At 35.4% G+C, this 24,050-nt stretch overlaps 2 protein-coding genes across 2 annotated transcripts; one reads left to right on the top strand and one right to left on the bottom strand.

Annotated features, from left to right (window-relative positions):
- Positions 1-1,269: 1,269 nt before the first annotated feature.
- LOC128181975 (dual specificity protein phosphatase 4-like) lies at positions 1,270-7,815 on the bottom strand. Its single transcript, XM_052850559.1, has 4 exons — positions 7,004-7,815; positions 4,179-4,318; positions 2,770-2,989; positions 1,270-2,205 (listed from the first exon to the last, which is right to left on the bottom strand). The coding sequence occupies exons 1-4, from the start codon at positions 7,401-7,403 to the stop codon at positions 1,820-1,822; spliced, it is 1,146 nt and encodes a 381-aa protein (XP_052706519.1). The 5' UTR covers positions 7,404-7,815; the 3' UTR covers positions 1,270-1,819.
- Positions 7,816-15,439: 7,624 nt separating this feature from the next.
- LOC128179757 (lipase maturation factor 1-like) lies at positions 15,440-23,987 on the top strand. Its single transcript, XM_052847331.1, has 11 exons — positions 15,440-15,625; positions 16,668-16,977; positions 17,219-17,229; positions 17,425-17,573; positions 18,189-18,254; positions 18,661-18,828; positions 20,265-20,440; positions 21,030-21,179; positions 21,496-21,676; positions 21,988-22,100; positions 23,558-23,987. The coding sequence occupies exons 1-11, from the start codon at positions 15,445-15,447 to the stop codon at positions 23,745-23,747; spliced, it is 1,695 nt and encodes a 564-aa protein (XP_052703291.1). The 5' UTR covers positions 15,440-15,444; the 3' UTR covers positions 23,748-23,987.
- The last annotated feature ends 63 nt before the right edge of the window (positions 23,988-24,050 follow it).

Below are 24,050 nucleotides of genomic sequence, written 5' to 3'. Positions count from 1 at the left end.
TTATTGTTCATATTAATTCCCTCTCGCCTCCCCCCCCCCCCCAACATGAGGAAGAAGAAGACAAATATCTATCCTGCTATTTTACTATCTTTTACAAATATAATGTAAATTCCACAAAAGCAGATTAAGTACATGCATAGTATGGTGCTTGATTTTTCGGTTTTGGTTTTGGTGTATATATATATATATATATATATATATATATATATATATATATATATATATATATATATATATATATATATATATATATATATATATATATATATATATATATATATATATATATATATATATACAGCGGTGTTCATCCCCGAACAATAAACGTTAAATTATTCTGATCGATTTTCTACCCTTTTGACATTATTCCATGTGTTTGTTTTCATTAGCCTCGTTTTGTATCGTACATTAATTGTATCGGAATCAGACACTTCATTCAACCGAGAATCTAATGAACTGCGTCCGTACCTGGCGTGTAAGCAACACCTATAAAGGGATCCAGTACATTTAATCATCTACTGGTATACCAGTTGTACTACTAGAATCACACCACAGAACTGTATAATGCGCCACTGCGAATTTACTCCCCTCAAAACCTCATTCATTGGGAGACAATGATATCATTTATTTTAAATAAAATCACCCAGCTTAGGCTAGTGCCCATTAACTCCGGCTCGATCTCATCCCTAATATTGACTCCATAAAAGTCGCACGGAAAGGTCCTAGATCTTTTGACACTTGCGTTTGGACTGATCCGGAAAAAATCCATTCTCCCATGCATCGCCCACGCTACAGCTTTTATACACAGAGAGAGAGAGAGAGAGAGAGAGAGAGAGAGAGAGAGAGAGAGAGAGAGAGGGGGGGGAGTGTTAAGTGTGTTTTAAGGAAAACGTGCCAGCTATATATAGTATTAAGGGCAATGACCTTTGCCATTGCATTGTACAAGTTAGTAAATTGTGAAAGGATAGGCCCTTTCCAAAATTGGTCCGATCCATGTCTTTTTATATGTACATGTGCATTAATTCATCTTACATTTTGTTGCAACCATTAAAGAGCTGGTTACATATAACACTGCACGATAAATGCAGTAACGAGGACAGCGCTGACCCAAAGGTCGTAGAGCTTGCATAATAAACAGAACAACCGTCAATTAAACAGAAGAGCCTGTCACCATTAGATGTCGGCGACAATCGTAGCCTTCTCTCGCTAACGACGACTTCAGCACTGAGTCAGATGCGTGGGAGGATAACAGATGCCGACAACACATCGCTTTGTGAAACGAATTTTATTGAAATTGTAGTATCACAGTAGATTTTCGAGAGACATGTTTTGGTAAATGTTTGTATAATGTATGCATATAAAAGACATTTATAAGGACATTAACAAAAGGATGAACTATAATCTGAAAAGATATAGTGTCATCTTGGATAATTGAACACGTATTGTACACATAACAAAGAAAACATGTCACACATCATTCATACAATGTATGGCTACTGTACATAACAAAATGAACACACCAAATGCATATTCATCAAAATTCCGATTGTCTTTAATTTAGAAGAATATCAAAAGTTATTCCTCGATAACTTTGCATATCTTTGCACTCTCCCTTATCGCATGAATTTTGCCAAAATGATTTCAAACTCGACAAACTTCAGCTATGAGCTCTGTATAAACACTCTGTCACTTGTACTCAAAGGAAAGTTTTGTCACCAACGGCAAAAGAGCGCCTCAATACCACACAATGGCGCCACTTCTGTGTCTGCCTCACTTCCACTGGGGTTGTGTCGTCATTTCCTGTGCGTCACGAGGTCTGTCAAGTGAACGCCACCATCGGACTGGTCAGGGCTGTGGGGGACGAGAATGGCGTGGAGTAGGGGGAGGAGACTCCGGTGTCCATAGAACTACAGAAACTGGAGGAGACGGAGAAAAATCGACAGGGCGGGGAACATGGCGGACTGAGGGGACTAAGGGGGGACAGGTGGCGCCTCTTGTCTTCCTGCTCTTTTTCAAACTCCAGCAACTGGTGCATGAAGCCTGCATTGGGCGAAATCTCGCTGCGACGGGACTTGACAAACTCAAACGCTGTATCCAGTGAGGCGTGACGGCTGTACATGACGTAAGCGATGCAGATAGTGGCTGATCGGCTGACTCCAGCGTGACAATGGACCAAAGTCTTGCCGCCCGCACCTTTCACTTCATCTACAAATAAACACCACATTGTTATTGGCAAATTCAATCATCAAAAGCCGCTTTTTTCTACCATTCTATTTGATGGTATGGCGTCACGCGGCAGTAATTCCACCATATTGCTTTTACTATGACAAATAACATGATTACAATGGCGCTACGTGATGATTACATTTCATACGATAATATAAAAAAGTCGGGACATTATGGACAATTCAGATCTTTATTGCGATTATTTATAGGTTCTTTCTACCGATTAAAGTCACGTCCCTTTATACCATTGACTTGTTTATTTAATTACGAAAAGTAACCGATTTTTTTTTTCTACGGCGAATTATCATTGACTGAATCACATTGATATTGGGTTTCGTCTCAAGAACAGAGTATCATCGTTAGAAGGGTCAACAATCTTTCTCATCAAAGAACACAGGCCAGTCAAACAAAATGAACCAATTTCTAATTTTTTATATGCAAGTGTGTGTAAATCCCTTTAAGGCAGTGTAGCAATAGTTGCAACAGTTTAACCTGTATATACCGAACTTCCTTGTTATCAGGTTCATACATATTAAGACTTACCTATGAACGTGATGGCGTCTGAGAACCAGTTGGAGAGCAGTGTGTTATGACTGTCATCCACAGGAATGTTCTTGTACAGGAAATTAGAGGTGAAATGGTTCTTGCACGTGGAGGACACGTTCAGGATGGCGGTGATGCCGAGTCGCTGTAGATCCTGCATGCAGGCGGCCGTCAGGGCATTACCTAGGTACAGGTGGGGGAAGATCTCCACCGGCTCCGTCTGTGGGGGAGAGAAAAGAGCGGGAAATTAGTGTGCGTATGGGGAAGGGGTGGGGAAATTAGCGCACCCCGTAAAGACATTAGCTGATCTAGAAAGGGTGGCTAGGTACCTAGACCCCCCCCCCCCCCCACCTCATCTAGAAATGCAAAGTCTAAGTTAAAGGATCCATAAAGAACGGTTGCTGAAGATAAGTCTTGCATGGACCCCTCCCCCCCCCACCCCCCGAGGGTTTTTTTTTTATCTGCGTATGAACGAGGAAGCGACTCTTCTTAATATGAATTCTTCTGCGTTGTTAATATTTTGATGGGCCGCTAATATCGTTTCATGTCCTTGTTCATTAATATCATAAACAATTATGGTCAATCCCTGGAACAATTTTGACACTCTGTTCTCAGGCGATCTCATAGTATATACTTGTTTTAACATGATTGTAAGGTAGATACAAATATTCTATTACACTTCTTTTTTCGGATTATAAGTTCTGTTGCAGTTTAAAAGTAGGTACTTATATTTTTAGGTATGATACACAAAACATTGTTTTCCCTTATAAGGTAATCCCAGCTCTGATCAAGTCTTGCATACATACACCACTAGACAAGTTTACCTGTCTGTATTTGTCGATTTATGGACGTAGGATTGTCAATATCTACATTATTTCTAGCCATCAATTTAATGTTGCAAAGCTTCAAGTGTTTTCAATAAGAATGAAGCTTTAAGCATTGCGTAAATAAACAGGTAAATACACAGGTAAGTATATTTACAGAACATGAGACACATTTGTTTGTTGTGGCTGAGGCGATACGCATTTTGTTGAAAAAAATCCGGTTAGAGCAAGTTTTTCTTTCTCGGAATTTAAATAATATAAATATTTTTTTTCCAAACATATTTAACGAACGTACATCATTATTTTCATCAGTGATTTTATCACGGCTCATTTCCGCATTTTCATTTCATTTTTTATCGATTTCATTCAGTTCAATTCAGATGTTTGATTTCCATCTCGTTATGTATTTCGTAGATAAAAGTTTGTCATTAACTTTTTTTTGGGGGGGGGGAAGTTCATGATTTATTATTTTATTTATTTTGCCAAAATGTGGCGACCACTGGATGACCCATAAGCTGGCATGTTCATTTCAATTCTCTTTTGATAATACAGGGTCTGTAAATTGGTTTTGAATAGTTCACATACCAGTGTAGAATTGGTTCTGAAGAGCGCGTGCCTCTGTGATTTCTCCTGGGCTGAGGGCTCGGCCTGGGGGGTGAGGATCGGGTTGCTGCCCACGATGGTACACTGGCGGGGAAAGCTCTGCATAAACTGGGCGAAACCGCCTGTAAGTAAAATATTAACATTAGGGTACGTTAGCTGCACAATAGGAACCCCCTCCCACCATCTCTACGGATTATACCGCTCATTAAGAAACACATGTTTCCGTGCGAAGATCCGACTAATGTTTTTGTCTAATTCAAGAATCTCGAACATAACTGCCGAGGATTTAGTGTATCTTCTACTCCCTCTCTCCTCTAGCTTTAATGTTTTTAATGATCCATTTCCGCTATCTAGTTTCGTGTTCAGAAACAAATGAAAAAAAAAACAACCTCTGTTGCCAAGGTTAATTCCCTGGTTTTCAAACTTATTTACACGTATCTGCACGCGTGACATATTAAGAAGGAAAGTAAAACATGCATGTGTGTACGTCAGCTAATTACATGTGTGCACGAGTGACTTATTTCCGGGAAATGTTTAAAGCACACGAAATATCTTTATCCCGGAAACACAATAGTTAGGGGGTGGATAATGAGGACAGAATGCAGATTTCATTTCTTCCCTGTAATTGTTTTTTTTTTTTATTTCCGTATTTTCTTTGGTAAAAACTTATGACAAAATTTATTTCGAGGAAGAAGCGTCTGAAAAATGCTTAATTATTAATTATTATATTTTCATACATACAACAGAAATATATATTTCTTAAAATGTTTGTAAATCTGTTACTTGTACAAGCAAGCATCTCTCTCTCTCTCTCTCTCTCTCTCTCTCTCTCTCTCTCTCTCTCTCTCTCTCTCTCTCTCTCTCTCTCTCTCTCTCATTACAAACATCAAACAATTCACGTGAAATAATCTTTCTTGAATGTGTTTCCTGGATGAGTAAAATTGCACCTTTGCACGTGCTTCAGGGGTAAAGCCAACACGCTGTGTACATAGCTATTACATCATTTCCCTTATTGTCCACCCTTGATCTCCTGTGCATTCCCGCAACCCTTCCAGCTGTTTATAATATCAATTAATTTTTTCCCCGATAATTAAATCAATTTCCGGCGTTTTAAACCCATAGCTACGTCCGGCAGAATTCCAATAATTAGCATCAATACCTCGGCCCTTCCTGCAGCTACAGTAAATTGCCTTAAAATTACTCAAAAGTAACAAACTCACACATTCTAAATTAAACGCGATCCAATTTTGCCTGACCCGAGGTGATAAGGTTTTTGTGTCATAAAACAATAAGTCTGGCGGGGGTAGAAGAATTCAATGTTTATCAATTGTAATTAGTGTATTTTAATGTAATCTTTTTGGAGAGTTAAAGGGAAGGTGTGGACGTGTCCATGTAATCCGCTCACCTGTTAACTGTGTGTACATTTTATGTATGTGACTGCGTGGTGTGTATTATACACGTATAATTAATTTTAAGGCTTATGAGGGATAGGCCATGTCCACACAGTTGTTGAAGGTTCAAAAACAGAACACGATTTGACTGGGGGCTCGATTCGCTCGTCCACAAGGATATCGCAATATATACTTATATTCACGGACCGTTCATAGATAGATAGATAGGGATATTTCAGCGAGCGTTTATCAATTCTGTTATTTCTTATGTAAAAAAAAAATGTTAACAAACCACACTTGATGTTAATTGTAAATATTTATAAGAAAGTTGTCAAAATTTGTGTCAAAACAATAATAAATAAATATACGCAATAAAATGTATTCAAAACAATAACACAAGATATGTAAATTTGGCACAATTAGCAATGAAATCATGTGCCATTCAAATATTTCATATTTCCTTCCGGTTCACTTTGATATTAATATGTACCAATAAAAAACAACAAAAGCTTCATTCAAAAGGTTTTGCTACGTTCGTTTTCCAATCAATCAAAACGCAAAGTTTAAAAGATGTTTGTGTTACGTTTCTATAATTAACTTAATCGGAAATTCTTGCGAGGTCTGTGTGGTTTTAATAACTGCATCGTTGTGTATACCGTGACTCTGAATTCTTAAAATAGAATCCAAACATTTTCAAATACTTTCTTCGTGGCAAAACCATTCAATGTTCAAACGGTTGGATTTTTGGGAAAATACAATTCTATAAATTTTATCATAATGTATAGATAATATTAGATTATACACATACTATTTTTAATATGGTAATTTTCTTTTTTGTGACGTATTCATTTATTGAAAATTTCTAGAGATACACGACAGTTAACAATATTTTTACCCAAATATACGTGATGAATTCCTCTTTAATTAAACAGAACAAAAATGAAACAATAAAGTGTCAATTTACATTTTTTTTTTAATTTGGAGCAATATATATTTATATATTAATTTAATTTAAATCATTCTGCAGTAATGATGTATTTGTTTCTTATTTAGATTCAGGAATTCACGACAATTTTGTAATGATAAAATGAAAAGTTTTTTAACAACATAATTTTCTTGATTTCTGATCGTAATCTTTTCCGAATAGATTTTTTCTCCTATTTTGACAAGACGTACAACAAGTTTATTAATAGTGACAATTAGAACGAAACCCTTCCGCCCACAAACATATACACCAACAGCAGTGTAGATGTGGAATTTTAATTTTTCTAAACCTGACTTACAACAATCTGGTAGAATTCTAATAAATAGCTAAAGTTTAGAAAGATAAAAAACAAATACAATTGAACGGGGATTATTTCTAACATTGTTAACTTTTTGATTAACGAAAGCTGTGGTTGTAAAACATAAATATACCTTTCAGAAGTTTGCATATTCCCCCGAATCCTAGCTGCTTTATGGAATGCCAGACGATGTTCATGTTGCTGTCCGAGTGAACGAGTTCCTCCTCACTCTCCCCGTAGATGACAATTTGAGAGTAGCCCCCCGACACCAGCCTGTGTCGCACGTCGCTGTCTAACATCTTCTCCAGATGAAGTTTGCCTCCATTAACAAATCTCCTTTTTGAGATTGGAGGGCAGTACATGTTTTTAGCCCCGACAATATGTCCATCGTTGTAAGAAATGTAGGGCCGTGAATCCAGAATCAAAAGACTTGTAGAATTATTGAAGTTGTAGTGAACTATCAGATGATGAAAGTCGCTGAGGGATATCGTTTCCATTGCTGCAGATATAGTGCGTACGACTGAACATTCCATTCATAAATGATAGTAACCATTCACCGCGCGTAGTAATATATTCTCCGATTAGGCCTTCCTCTGAACCAATGAAATTCGTCAAGGTCAATAGGAGTATCGAGTAAGACTACGCGGTCAGCATATAAATCGTAAAGAAAATGTAAGTAGATCAGCAATTTGAACAAAAGTATCTAATAAATGAAAACCCAATCTTCAATAGATGTAACAGTATTCAAAATGAGTGTATTAGGAGAAATCTGACCTCATTTTCTCCAGATTTTGGCTGAGAAAGAATTCAGAAAGGTCCGCCCTCTTACCATATATGGATAATTATGAAAACCACAATCGGAGCGGAAGTAAACAATTGACATGCGATCCACAATTTCATTCATTCCCGACCGTTCACACAACATCTGAACGGAAATCGATAGAATAAGTCATTGTTTAGAAAGTTGTGAGAAATAATTTCAGGCTGCGCGGTCTTAGCCAGCACTGCATCAATGGCAGATCTTTGACTGATCGATCCCGCCCGTATCGACGAGATCAATGAATGGAGACCGAGAACACCGCGGGTAATTGTAGGGATGAATGGACGATCTGTGTGCGTGAAATATGAAATTGAGGTCACGTTCACCGTTGACACTTTGACACCCCGACATTTCTCAAACGTAAAAATACGTTTATCGCATGAGGTGGAGAGTGAGCCACAGTTAACCTGGATCAAAACAATGATAAAGGATTAGGGAGAGGGCTAAAACAGGCTGTGTCTGCTGCCTAATCACATTCAATATATTATATAAGATAATATATTGTTTAAATTTTTAAAAAATGATAAAGATATCCTGATATTCTTAAATGTACGGATAGAAGGGCTGTATTGACCGCACCCGGGGGGGGGGGGGGGGGGGGGGGGGTTAAAGCCTACACTGTTAATTCACTGTATATTCAAATACATGTTATATTACTTCACATGAAATTAAGATATACCGAATCATTGATTGTTGAATGAATATTAGATTTAATACAAGGGATATGCATGCACGTGGTTCATTAGAATATATCGAAAATGATTTAAATTAGCAGTTTATGTGGATTGAAATCAAGTATCCATTCATAATATATTAGAATGTCATTATGAGTAAGTTTTTTCCCAGTAAATTTATAGATAGACGTTCATAGATATTTATAATGTTATTTAATTCTCGTATATACACAGCATGCATCGGAATCAGGTGCATGTTATTTACCTGGAGTGGCCAGGGATAAACGCTATACAATGATATACCCTAACGTAAACGATTTTGGAAATTTATACACTATAATTTCGTCCATATTCATCGTTGTAAAATTCATTTTGAAAAAAATATCAATTCATTTTCATTCGTTATTTTTCTTGATATGGGATACAATTCACCTGATGATAAATGGGTGCTTCTGTTTTAGCTAATTGATTACCTATAAATTATACATGTTGCAGCGATGACAGAGTTAATAGTTGTTCTACTTTTACATGTAGAATACATTTGGCGTTAAGTTACAGTCTAAAATCGTTTGCGGGTTTTTTTAAAGATAAAATTATGAACTTTGTCAAAAAATGACATTCATTTATTTTCAGAAAGAAATGGACAATCACAACCATGTATAGTGCAATACATGTATATATATATCTATCTTTTGGCATCTCATGAACATTCATATATTTATTTATTTATTTATTCACCAATCAAGGGCCCTCAGGGGGCATATACATTAAAAAAAAATATCATGATTATAACAAATAATGAATAGAGAATTCGAACCTGAATAACAGCTGTAAACCGTTACTACATGTATACGTTACACATGTACAGATGTACTGGAGCGTGTTAACATGGTCAGGATTTGAGCTTAACATTTCTGATGTCATTTTCATATTTACAATGCGTTATCTAATGTAATAGAAATGATTTAAATAATAACATGAATGGCACTTGTCAAATACAAGTTTCTCATCTTTTTAAAGCCATGTTTTTAGTTGTAAACGTGGGTTATGCATTGACAAACAGGTTCATTTAAATCAATTTTTTCTAAAAATAAAAAAAAGGTATAATTAATTTTTTTTTAATTTCAAAACAGGTTTTGGAAGCTTGTTCTTCTATCTTATATTTACATTTTGCTCGGGGAATTAGAGCCCACTACATTGTAAGACAAAGAAAGCAATCTGCCTTTGTGCAAAATTTGTATGCAGTGCATCAGCATGCTTAAATAGAGCTCTGTCATTCTTAGAGCATATGTAACATTAATGTACAAACGTTTTCTTCATTATAATTTCCTATTATTGTACGATTGACTGATTTTCTTTATGTATTGTAACTTAAAGCCAATCTGATTAAAATTAAATCTTTGATCCGCTCCTACATGTAATAGAACGATCCATTAGGAGCGGATCAAAGATCTAATATTAATTAGATTGACTTATAGCGTGATATCTCCACAAGGGGGAAATAAAGATTGAATGACTGAACGTAACAAAGGTGTTTTACTTGCTTGTAAATCTACAAGGTTAATTCAAATTCTGGTTAAGCATTAGAAAAACTTAGTTGGGCCTTCTAAATAATGAAAACATTAAAAAACGGAAAAATTTTGCTCAAATCATGAGAATGGCTCTTGAAAGAATGTGGACAACGGTAAAAGAAATACCAAGAACTTGAAAATTGAATGAGAAAAAAAATCATGGATCCGCTTAAGATTTCGGCCGTCTGTTGAGTAGAATACGCACATGTATACATGTACAATATGTATAAACATTAATTCATCCAAAACACGCACATTGCTTTTGTATCATGATCCAGAGAGAGAGAGAGAGAGAGAGAGAGAGAGAGAGAGAGTCTTAATTTGAATTTTACAGGCACAAATTTTATATCACAATCTGATGGAATTAACCCAATCTGATGGAATTAAACCTACGGTTTTTAGCTCTTTGTTTCTCTCACCATCACTCACTTTATGTGCACGTCCGTTCATCCCAATCACAGTTTGGTCATTGTTGATGGAGAGATCGAACGGAACGAACTCGTGAGTTTCCGATAACACTCACCCTCACCCTTTTTTCACAGTTTGTTTCTGGTGCCAGACAAATATTTCACATGTATAATATATCTTATATTGGTAAAAGTACAATCTCTTACACGAGACAATTATTAATAAGAGTACATGTAAACTGATGACATATTAAATAGAAATGTGGATGAGATAAATCGGACATATACACATTTGCAAGGAATTATCCCCGCAAAAAGGGAGTGTGTAATTTTATCAATTTCTCCAAGGAAGTGTGCACAGGTAGGGGCCAAACCCGTTTTGACATTAATTTCAGTGTATGCATGGCAACATTGAAAGTAATGTCAAAACGGGCTTGGTCCCTGTGGGTCTATGCTTTGAAGAAACTTCGAATTCATTTTTAATACGCACATTTTTTACATGTATATCAATTCCTGACAATATATCATCTATTCCCCCCCCCCCCCCCCCCCCAGAAAATGGTCATTCTTTTGTTTCTAATTAAGAATCAATTAAGATATATCTACATTGTCAGGAAACAGTGTTTTAATTAATATATAGAATATGAAAATGAATTGAAATTTAGAAAAAAAATATTGTATTTAATGCCACAGGTGCTTAAAATTGAAGATTGAGGACCGGACTGGACTCCTTTCCAAGATAAATACCCTTTTTTCCTTCAAAACCTATCTTTTACGACACATTTTCATCAAATTTATACCATTATTCTGAAAAATTTCTATCACAAACAATTCTATAAATATCGTTCCCATCTACATCTACATATGCTCTTTGGAAGTAATTTAGGTAAATGAAATAAGGAATGACAATGCATTGTATTGATAAGCATATGGAAATAGTACAAAATTGCTTTTTTTTTGGAGGGGGGGGGGGGGCACCTGGGTGGGGGTCTTGTTATTTTTTTAAAGAGTTTTGATAATGCAGTGCTGTGTAAATTCTAAAATTATTGATTAAATATGTTGCTACATTGGTACGCTACATATATACATATCGTTGTCATTAGACGTAATGCACATAATTTTTTTCTAGTCAAATTTTTTAAAACTATTTTTACTAATAAAAACAAAATTCTTGTCCCTCCCTATGTCATGCAAGGGACAACCAATCAATGACCGAATCCTTTCTCCTATACAATGGATGTCGCAAGTTTGGTTAGAACTATATAGTCCATTGACATTATTTTGTCTCTGAGAATATGTGTACTAATTCTAAAAATGCATGTAAGATCTGAAGATCAGATAAAAAGTTGGCATTTACGAGACTGCAGGTTGCATATAACAGGTCGGCATTTGACACAACGTTTTTAGCTCACCTGAGCTGAAAGCTCAAGTGAGCTATTCTGATCACATTTTGTCCGTCGTCCGTCTGTCCGTCCGTCTGTCCGTCTGTCCGTCTGTAAACTTTTTACATTTTGAACTTCTTCTCTAAAACCGCTTATCCAATTTCAACCAAATTTGGCACAAATCATCCTTATGGGAGGGCGAATATAAATTGCAGAAATAAAAGTTTGATCTGTATTCAAAGCGGAGAAAACCTTGAAACTGTAGAAAAAGGGGGGTGCATTTTTAAAAATCTTCTTCTCAAGAACTACCGAGGCAAATTCAACATAGTTTAGCATAAATTATCCTTATGGGAAGGAAAATATAAATTGCAAAAATTAAGTGGAAATTTTGTTTCAAATCTGAGTTATTACGAAAATAATAATAAAGGAAATGCGTGTTTCAATCAGTTTAATAGCTTCGGGTTCGGCATCCGGTAAAATGATTCCATACTTCTAAAACGAGGTTCTTTGTTTAAAGCAGCCATGACATTATACGAAAAAGGGTCGATCTGACTATGATGAATTTGCTTGTTGTGCAACAGTTCGCGTATGAAGGGAAATTTTGAAACATACAAAATATATTGGTGCCGATTTTGTGAAGTAAATTGAGGCTAAATATTTCAATGCGTTGACAGTTTTCACACATGACGTTGGTGTTAGCTTGTTCTGATTTTCGTTTCGTTCTCATTATGCTTTGTAACCTGGGAACTATCGTCTGTATTTCGTGATTTTTACGTATCAAATCAAACAGAGACTTCGGTAAATCAAACAGTTAACTGTTTACCTGCGCAAATTAAGCAAAATCGGATGTAGGGGACGGGTACTGAAATACAATTCATTCTATCGGTAATTCGGCATTATCTTTTGCGTAATGGTACATGTAGATTAATGCAATAGGTTTTGTTGAGATGCTCGGCATTTTTTCGAGTTTATTCAGTTTAAATAGAGTTTGATATCGCTGACGGAAATATGTAGGTATATACATGTATATATATATGATTCATTTCGAAAAAATAAATTGTGTTCTTTATTTGTTATACATGTAGTGCATGTTTCTTGTGTTTAATTGTTTACAATTTCTATTTACTAACCATATTTGAGTGTTAAGCTTCGAATTATAAGCAAGATACAGCGATTTGCTCACAATTCTATGTTTGTACACAGATCTTAAAAACTAAAGCTTAAAAAAGTAAAATATTTGTCAATATTTATTAAGAAAATTTTCAAAGTCTGTTCTTCCAGAAACCAACTTTAACAACTTATTGTATTGTAAACTTAACCTTTTTAGCTCACCTGAGGGTGGGGCCACAATGGGGGGTCGAAGTTTAACAAATGAATATATAGAGTAAATCTTTAAAAATCTTCTCCTCAGAAACTAATCAGCCAGGAAAGCTGAAACTTGTGTGAAAGCATCATCAGGTAATGTAGATACAAATTTGTGAAAATCATGATCCCCGGAGGTAGGGTTGGGCCACAATGAAGGATCGAAGTTTTACATAGGAATATATAGAATAAATCTTTAAAAATCTTCTTCTCAGAAACTAATCGGCCAGGAAAGCTGACACTTGTGTGGAAGGATCCTCAGGTAGTGTAGATTCAAAGTTGTGAAAATCATGACCCCCGGGGTACGGTGAGGCCACAATGGGGGATCGAAGTTTAACATAGGAATATATAGAGTAAATCTTTAAAAATCTTCTTCTCAGAAACTAATCAGCCAGGAAAGCTGAAACTTGTGTGAAAGCATCATCAGGTAATGTAGATACATAGTTGTGAAAATCATGGCCCCCGGGGGTAGGGTGGGGCCACAATGGGGGATCGAAGTTTAAAATAGGAATATATAGAGTAAATCTTTAAAAATCTTCTTCTTAGAAACTAATCAGCCGGGAAAGCTGACACTTTTGTGGATGCATCCTCGGGTAGTGTAAATTCATAGTTGTGAAAATCATGACCCCCGGGGGAAGGGTGGGGCCACAATGGGGGATCGAAGTTAAACATAGGAATATATAGAGTAAATCTTTAAAAATCTTCTTCTCAGAAACTAATTGGCCAGGAAAGCTGACACTTGTGTGGAAGGATCCTCAGGTAGTGTAGATTCAAAGTTGTGAAAATCATGACCCCCGGGGTACGGTGAGGCCACAATGGGGGATCGAAGTTTAACATAGGAATATATAGAGGAAATCTTTAAAAATCTTCTTCTCAGAAACTAATCAGCCAGGAAAGCTGAAACTTGTGTGAAAGCATCCTCAGGTAGTGTAGATTCATAGTTGTGAAAATCATGGCCCCCGGGGGTAGGGTGGGGCCACAATGGGGGATCGAAGTTTAAAATAGGAATATATAGAGTAAATCTTTAAAAATCTTCTTCTTAGAAACTAATCAGCCGGGAAAGCTGACACTTTTGTGGATGCATCCTCAGGTAGTGTAAATTCATAGTTGTGAAAATCATGACCCCCGGGGGAAGGGTGGGGCCACAATGGGGGATCGAAGTTAAACATAGGAATATATAGAGTAAATCTTTAAAAATCTTCTTCTCAGAAACTAATCAGCCGGCAATGCTGAAACTTCTTTGGAAGCATCCTCAGGTAGTGTTGATTCAAAGTTGTGAAAATAATAACCCCTGGGGGTAGAATGGGGCCACAATGGGGGGTCGAAGTTTAACATATGATTAAATAGAGTAAATCTTTAAAAATCTTCTTCTCAGAAACTAATTAGCCAGGAAAGCTGAAACTTGTGTGGAAGCATCCTCAGGTAGTGTAGATTCAAATTTGTGAAAATCATAACCCTGGGGGTAGGTTTGGGCCACAATGGGAGGTCGATGTTTTAGATAGGAATAAACAGATCGAGTAACTCTTTAAAAATCTTCTTCTCAGAAACTAATCAGCCAGGAAAGCTGAAACGTGTGTGAAAGCATCCTCAGGTAGTGTAGATTCATGGTTGTGAAAATCATGATCCCCAGGGGTAGGGTGGGGCCACAATGGGGGGGGTCAAAATTTAACAAAGGAATATATAGGGTAAATCTTTAAAAATCTTCTCAGAAACTAATCAGCCAGATGTTTCTTTATAATTGTTAAGACTTTGGCCCCAGGACAATTCTTTGGCCTCCCGAGAAGGTTCATAGTTTGATGTACGTTTATATCTAATATATAAACTATTGTTAAGGATCATTTTGAGAACTGCAATACTCAACATATGATAAGACTATAAAATCATCTTGTTAGAAAAGGGACTAATGATTATAAACATAAGAATATCCAGGGGAAAATGGATTTTATTTATACAGGATCTACATGTATTATTGTACATTGTCCAGATAGTTTGTATTATGACTCCATTAAGCTGATTTTATCATACCTATTGTTCCTCAGGTGAGCGATGTGGCCCATGGGCCTCTTGTTTTAATTGTCCTCTCTCTTCACATGGTTTTCAAACGAAGAAAACTGCAACGAATTAAATTCCGGAATCCGCATGCATACTGTTGTGTTTGCTTTGGTTTTGCATTTTATAAAACTGCTTACGCTATTTACAAAAAAACATTATAAAGACATTTTAACAAGACAAATTGGTGATTATATTCTAAAATAGTTATCACACATAAATTAAAAAAAACCAATTAGTTCTCATTTGATGAGTAACGGCTTGCCTTTTCTCCTGTATTAATTATTTTCATTGGTGTATGAGGTAAAAATGGCGGATGGTGATGCTGGATTACGAAGAAGAAAAAAATTGAACGCCGAAAACCTGTCGTCAGGAAAAGAGCCAAAGAACGCAGCAAATGAAATTGATAAAAAGACAGAAAAGACCCTAGAGACGAACACTTTCTGGCTAACACGCATCGTCTTACTGCGCTACATCGGTTTTATTTATTGTATGTCCAAACTAATTTGCAATTCATCCGAGACATCTCTGATTCTGAGCCATGGCTCAAAGTAATCTTTAGAATGAAGTTGCCAAATGGCTACCGGCTTTGATTTATTGGGGTCATTTTCATATTTGTATAATGTGTTTACAGTATGACAGGTTGGAGGGGAACAGGGGAAAACCAATGAACTCAGTCATATTTTCATTCTCATATACATGTAATGTGTAATAGTATCAGGGACATATGCACTTCACTGACAGTATACACTGATTGAAAACGTGCACAGGTTGATCTAGCTGCAATAATGTAGCCCTTTTCTGATTTTTTTGGGGAGAGGTTGATCTGCTTTTCTATTTATTCATTGCGCGTGATAAGTCTGTATGTCATATGACATTATATTAGTAGACCTCACTCGTCAGTCGACTATATTCGTTGTAGTGGTAAACCTCTGAGAAATATCTTTGAAAGAAGATTAAATGAACAATATGCAGAAGAATGCCATATTTTGATATCTTTTTTACCAATCAATATTTTCAAGAAGTTTCTCAATTTAAAATGCTTTCATTTTGATCAGACCAGAAAAAATGTCTTTAAACAAGATGCGGGCATGAGAATCAAATTGGTGAAGAGTATAAAGGGCCATTTTGAACTTTGATTTTCAAGTTCTTTAGGCATAAGGTTTTATCTCTAAAATGGTCACTATTATCACGTACAGGTGTTATTTATAGGGAATCTCAGCTTGTTCTTACGGGCCCTTCGGGCCTGTAACAGCACTTTGCTATCTAATAATATTAAACTGCTGTAAGAAAGAATAGGAGCCAGCAATCATGGAAATGTTTTATTTCATGCAAGTCACATTATAGATTTATTTGGAGAAAAAAAAATTATCATATTGGCTGTTATGTTCACAAGTGCTCATCACAATCTTTTTGCATTCTTACTCTTTGACCACTTCTACAGTAAAAAAAAATAATTAAATTTAGTCATGCTGATGCACTCATACATTTAATGCAGAATGTTTCCAACACTAAATAAATTTCTATTTCAGTTGTGGCTTTCCTAGTGGCTCTTCATCAGAACAAGGAACTCTGTGGTCAGCATGGACTTATACCAGCTCAGAAGTTTCTCAAAAGAATACAAACTGAATCCAAAGGCAGCACCCTGGAACTGTTTACCAGGATCCCCAGTCTCGTCTGGCTCATCGACTATGAGAATAGCTTGGACCGTTTCCTTGACTACACAGCGTGGGCGGGGCTTGCCCTGTCTCTGTTTGTGATTGTTGTGGGTGGGGCCAACTGGTTCATTATGCTGGCACTGTGGACTCTGTATCATTCCATTGTTAATGTTGGCAGCACCTGGTAAGTTCACAGTATTTTTCTTCCTCTTTGTAAATTACAATTTGAAAGTTCTATTTTATAGCCAGATTGTATATTATTACATGTATTAATAAATTTCCATTTTATGGTTATGATAAAAATTTGACATAAGAAATAGTATAGATCTATGTATGTATTACATTAAAAAAATATATTTTCAATGAATGGGTATTTCATTGAATGTTTTACTGCTAATTTAAAAACAAAGAGAACTCTTTTCTAGGTATGGTTTTGGTAAGTCTTTAGTTCAATATTTTCATAAAAAGAAATTAAAAACATTGAAGATTTTTTATATTTCTAATAAAAATAAATTAGAAATGAAAGTACTTTTAATGAAAAGCACCCATGAATTATTTTTTTTTTTTGGTACCTTTAATAACACAGTAAAAAGTTAAACACATCAAATATACCAAAATCCATTTTTTCCAGGTTGGGAGTCCCAGATCCTAGAGACGGGATTTCTGGCCACGTTCCTCTGTCCTGTCTGGAATCTCCGCCCCGTCCCTGAGGACACTCCAACATCCAAAATTGTCATCTGGGGATTCCGGTGGCTCATCTTCCGAATCATGATTGGGGCTGTAAGTCTATTTTATAGTCAAACATGATCAGGGCTGTAAGTCTATTTTATTACATATAGTCAATCATGATTAGGGCTGTAAATATACAGTCATGTATATAACAGTCAATCACATCGTCGTAACCCACAGGTTCTCTATCCGCTACACTGCTTTCAAATGTTGAAAGCAGCGGCGATGAGTAAATCATTATTGGGGTTGTAAGTCTATATTATAGTTAAACATGATTTGGGCAGCAAGTCTACATAATAGTCAGTTCATCATGATTGAATCCACCAGTCTATTGTATATACTCAAATTTATGCTGAAAATGTATAACTAATTATGCTTAAGATAGAAAGTCTATCTGATGGATTAAAACTATTTAAAGTTTTTTGTAAAATCGAAAAAGATAGATTTTTTTTAAATTTGAAACTTTTAGCATGATTTATCTCTCTTTTTCTCTTTGCCTCACGAAAATTCTTTTATTGAATTTCATACTGGTTTTTAATTTGTGTGGTCATCTTTACGTGTACATCTGTCTCAACAGAATAAAGATTTATGTACGTTATTTCTCTGACCTATGAAGTTATGAACTGTCAATGCTGTGAACTGTTTTATTTTTTTTGTTTCTATCAGGGACTGATCAAACTCCGAGGCGACCAGTGTTGGAGAGATTTAACTTGTATGAACTACCACTATGAGGTAAGATTGAATTGATGCTTCTTTATATGTATATTCAACAATGTTATGGAGTATTCATTAAACCATGGTGTGTCAGACAGATAGAATGGTGCAATTTTTATGACAATGTCAGGAGGCCCGCTTGTCCACAACACGTTATGGATAGGTTTATCAAATAGATAAGAAGATTTTGATCAAGTAATTTCAATTTTTTAAATACAAAATCCCATGCTGTATAAGATCTTTTGATTTAAGGGTCATTAGTTCAAGGCTTTATCCATTGATTTAGAAAAACAAATCTAGCCTAACATAAATAATTATAACATAAATTATTGATAAGATTTCTGTCAAAAAAATAAGATGTGAAGTCATCTAAGCATTAACCTCAACAGACAGGGAGCACTGACTGACTGATTTATTCGTACAGACTCAGCCAGTGCCTAACCCCATCAGTTACTTCATGCATCAGTCACCCGAGATCTTCCACAAGTTTGAGACGTTGACCAATCACTTCGTAGAGCTGGTGGTGCCGTGGTTCCTGATTGGACCGCGGAGACTTTGTATGATTGGTGGCACCATCCAAATCCTATTTCAGGTCAGATGTTGAAACAGAGGTTATGGACAATTCAGTGTGATTTGAGTTGATTGATATTTTGTACAACTTGAATGGCATCTGCACAATATCAATGTATTGTATTCATCTTTTCTACATGAAAGAATCATAAAAATTAGCTTTGATATTGTAAAGATGGATAAAAGATGCTGTCTGATTACTTTATATTTTATTTCAGATCACTATCAAGGCCAAAAAATGTTTAGTTTCTCAGACACTGCTATGCAATAGTAAAAAAGGGGAATAACTCAAAGTATCTAAAATGAATTTATTATCGTTTTTGATTTGAATTTGCATTCTGTTGGGAGGATTGATGTAATAGAAAAACATCAATGCTTCAGAAAACAGCATGGTTTCTCAAGATGATGACTTTTATTTTATAGTAAATGTTGTCTGAAAAAGAAGTCATTTTGATTGAATGTTTGTTTATTGAAGCTGTAGAAATGTTTAGAAGTTCAATGCAATTCTTTACATTATTACCAGAGTGATGTAAACAGGTACAGGTTCCTAGATCTAGTCTCTAGATTCTATCAATAACATCAATTACAACGTATCACTTAGTTGTGTATTTTGACCAGGCATGTACAAAATATCGGAGGGGGTGTGTCAAGCTTACGATCTATTCTTGTAAACGGATTGCATTTGGCTGTGTATTTTATTAACTAAAGTTGAGATGGCTGTGTATTTTATTAACTAAAGTTGAGATGGCTGTGTATTTTATTAACCAAAGTTGATTTCATGTAACTACTAGTGTGTAAATAGATCGATTTATTCAGATATAGGCTAAATCAAATCCAAGCTATTAGAATTGAAAAATCGATTTTCTGCCGATTTGAAGTATCATACATCCTAGATATGATATGTTTGCATTATCTTTAAATCTCTAAACATCAGTTTGTTTTTTCATGATGATTGATCAGATGGTTGTCAGCTTGTAAGTTTTAAAATCAAATTCAGGTTGTGTTTATCATCAGTGGGATATGATTCTCACAACAATGGTTGAATCACCTGCGTTTTTATTACCAATGGTGCTGATAGTCAGTGGGATGTTGTCTAACAGTGGTGGTTATTACATTTATTATATGTATTACATTACAAGTTTTGATCGTCAGTGGGATGCTGTCTAACAATGGTGGTTATTGCGGAATCATCATTGTTCCTGGCTTTCGTGGGTAACCCTTACCCATGAATTTACATCACCATGAACCTATGCACAATTATTTGTTTAATATTCATTGAAATTATCCTTATTACACTACCAACAAAATTACGTCCCCATGACCTAGAAAAAGTTTGGTTACCAACGAATATTGACCCACACAAATAAATATGATTCCACAGTATTACATTTTAGGTGGCGCTGATCAGCAGTGGGATGTTGTCTAACAATGGTGGTTATTACATTTATTACATTACAGGTGGTGCTGATTATCAGTGGTAACCTGAGCTTTTTGAACTGGCTGACCATTGTCCCCAGCCTGGCCTGCTTTGATGACGCTAGTCTGCGCTGGATGTTCTCTGGTCGGGCAGGGTCGGTCAAAGACAGAGTATACAGACTCCAGGGCAGGGCCAACCAACAACTCAAAGTGGGTAGGTCACCTCAATTATTGATGTCATCTTTTACCTATTAAAGGGGCTTGGTCAAAAATAAATTTTCTGATTTTAATGTTTACAATGATTCAGTAAGACATTTTTATTAGGCAACCAGAATTTGAGTATAATTTGTTGAGTTTTAAGCAAGTTACAGAGCATACAATTCTTTGCTATGTAAACAAAGCTTTGTTTACATTTTGAATGTTAAAGTAAAAATTCCAGTTTTAGACCTAAAATGAATGTATTAAATGTTAGAAACTGTTTATTTATGCTTAAAATAAATAAGAACATAGAAGATGTTTATAACCAAAAATTGGTGATCACGATTTTATATTCTCTCAAATTGATACAAAACAGCGGAATCGCAGAATGAAGAACCCACATTTAAAAATAAGTAATTTACAATATTGAGTAGTTGTCTTGCTTGGTCTCTGCCCAGCATGCTAAAGTAAATAGAAGATGCAGAGACAATATTATACCCTTCTGCAGATCTTTATAATATGATTACAGGTAGCTATAAAGGGCATGTTTTTAGCATCAGCCTGGGCGGTCTTTATTACTGTTGATATCTGTTGATATTTTACAGGTAGCTACATAAGGCGGGTTTTTAACATCAGCCTGGGTGGTCTGATCGCCTACCTCAGTATACCAGTTGTCCAGAATCTCCTCTCTCCCCGCCAGGCCATGAACACCTCGTTCGACCCCCTCAGGATTGTCAACACCTATGGAGCTTTTGGGAGGTGAGTCTATCAATGGCAAGCTGTCAGTGTCATATCATAATATGGCATGAGTTTGGGTTTTATCTCATGAGCTATTCTATATGAATATCTAATGTTGTTTTTAAAAACTAAATAATTTACCTATTTGTCTCAACCAACTCATATGGGGCTGTAATGTGATTATGTACATGTAAGAGTTACAGCAATAAACAACTGGATACATATGACTTTATATCTCTTTTGTATTTTCCTTTTTGGGAAAATGAGGAAAGAGTAAGAAAATTCTGGCATGCTGATAAATAGCTTGATGAAGTCGCACTGTCTTTGTCTGAATTAGTGTCACCAAAGAGAGAACAGAAGTTATTTTCCAAGGGACCTACGATAACCCCCACGAACCTAGTGCACGCTGGGAAGAGTATGAATTCAAATGTAAACCTGGCAATGTCACAAGGCGGCCCTGTTTAATTTCTCCTTACCACTACCGACTTGACTGGCTTCTCTGGTTTGCAGCATTTCAGGTAATTAGTGGTAGCATTTCAGGTAATTTGTGGCAGCATTTCAGGTACATGTAATTAGTGACAGCATTTCAGGTACATTATGTACATAATTCTTTGTTTGTTTAAAAGCTTTATCAAATGAATTGCAAAAATTCAAGAACAGTATGCATGTAATTTTAATAATTATTTCTCTATATCATTAAGACTGCTTTTTTATAATATAAATGATTGGTAATATTGCTAAAAGAACAATTCTCAACATGTATATTAAGAGATTGGTACATATATATTTCATTATTATTGATTTTTTCAAAATTTTTTGGTCACACTAGAATTATCAGTACAACCCCTGGCTGGTCCATCTGGCGGTCAAGCTGATGTCCAATGACCCTGGAGCAGAGTCCCTCATTTCCCACAATCCATTCCATGACAGGGACCCACCAAAGTCAGTGATCACCATAGTAACACAAATTGTTATACACTTATAAATATCCTTCTTTAGTAATAACCAACTAATGTTCCTAAAAATGAATGTTCATTCAACCTGTTGAACAATCTTGATGTGATCGTCTGTTGGTCCAACGTCAAAATTGTTTGACCACTTCATCACAATTAATTAATGTTCATCCGATCTTGGCAGAACAGGTTTAGTTGAATAGCTCTTTGACATGAATAGCAGGTTGCTACGTAAAGTGGCATAGTCACGATTTTGGTCAAATTTTAATTTTTTTATTTTCATTGTTTATAATGCATTAGTAATGCATTTCTTATGATCAACCAAAATTTGAGCGTTAGTCAAGTTATTAACAAGATTCAGAGCTCGTATTTCTTTGTTATGTAAACAAGGCTCATGCAATTTTTTTTTCTTACATTTATATTGGTTCAATATACCAGTTAAAGTTCTTTTTTAATCTGCTTATCTGTTTTGAACATGAATAAACAGTTCTTAGTGTTCGTCACTTTAGGTCTAAGCCTGGAATTTTCTTTTTAACATTCAAAATGTAAACAAAAACATGTCCTGAGATTTCTTTACATAACAAAGAACTGTGAGCTCTGTATCTCGCTTATAACTTGATGACCGACACTCATATTTTGGTAGAACAATAGAAATGCCTAATTAAATTTGTGATCATGCCCCTTTAATTGATCTTTTACTTGCATCTGTAGTTAAGGGTTGAAAACAGTTACTGACTGTTATTAGAGCAACATGCTCTTGTAATCTTGTAATAAAGAATTAACCCTTTAGATCAGTTTGTACACTATCACTATTTGTTTGACCTTCAGGCAGAAATGTGGCCTTTAGCCTTGGGCAACATTTCTGTCCTCTGGTCAAACAAAGCATATTTTGCCCTCATACCTGGTCCGCCATAGTGATACAACATGAGGGAGCTAGAGCAGAGATGGGTATAAAAGAGTGATGTTCTTATATAGAGTCTATTAGACCTTTCTCTCAGGATGAAATAAATCTATATTATTTAAGTTGAGATCATTAAAGAAATGTAATTCAATTCATAAGTGGCAATTTAAAGCTTAAAATGGTTAAGAAATACTAAAGTCAATAACATTTATTGCATACATACACAAGTGAAGAACTAATCTGACTAGCCTTGAGGGTCATCCCTACCTCAAGGATTATGAAATAATTAAAATATATGTATCTTTTAATATAATGAAAAAGAAATATTATAATCATACTAATATGTAGATCATGATTCTCACGTTCAAGTATGCTACATTAATCGCCTATCTTCATTACATTTACATCTTGTTTTCCATGGATTTCAATTTTTCTCCTAAACTATGTAGTACTGCCTTTGTAAATATGGGCTGATTGAAGATTTTTTTCAGTAATATACCAACTTAAATCAATTTTGAATTATTTTAAGATGATTCTTTTCCCAGGTACATAAGAGTGGAACACTACAGATATATTTTTACAAAGATTGGCAGCAAGGATGCCCGACTTGGTCGATGGTGGAAGAGAAGTCATGTAGGCAACTATTTACCTCCAATATCGCTGGACTCCGTCAAAGCGTTCATGAAAAACATGGACTATGAATATCCAAGAATACGACGGAGGAAAAAACATTGATCTCAATTTAAGTAGAAAATCACAATTTTATTTCTATTGTATTAATTTTTTATGAAAAACAAGCAATTGTTTTTGAATTGATTATTTATTTAATCTGAACAACATAAAACTTTACAATCTTTTAATTACCTTTACATAAACTGTATGAGAGAAAGTTCAGAATCTCAAACAGGGTGTTTTTTAAAGTGTATAAAATTATATAGAGTACAATGTATAATTAAACAATTAAAATGAACTATACTCATTATTTGTTAATGTTATGCAGACTTTATAATCACATGCAGCTTTATTTAATATGCATTT

Source organism: Crassostrea angulata, chromosome 4 (genome assembly GCF_025612915.1).
Source record: "Crassostrea angulata isolate pt1a10 chromosome 4, ASM2561291v2, whole genome shotgun sequence".
NCBI lineage: Eukaryota > Metazoa > Mollusca > Bivalvia > Ostreida > Ostreidae > Magallana > Magallana angulata.
Note: the sequence above shows the minus strand (reverse complement) of the source record. Positions and strands in the feature narration are given on the sequence as shown.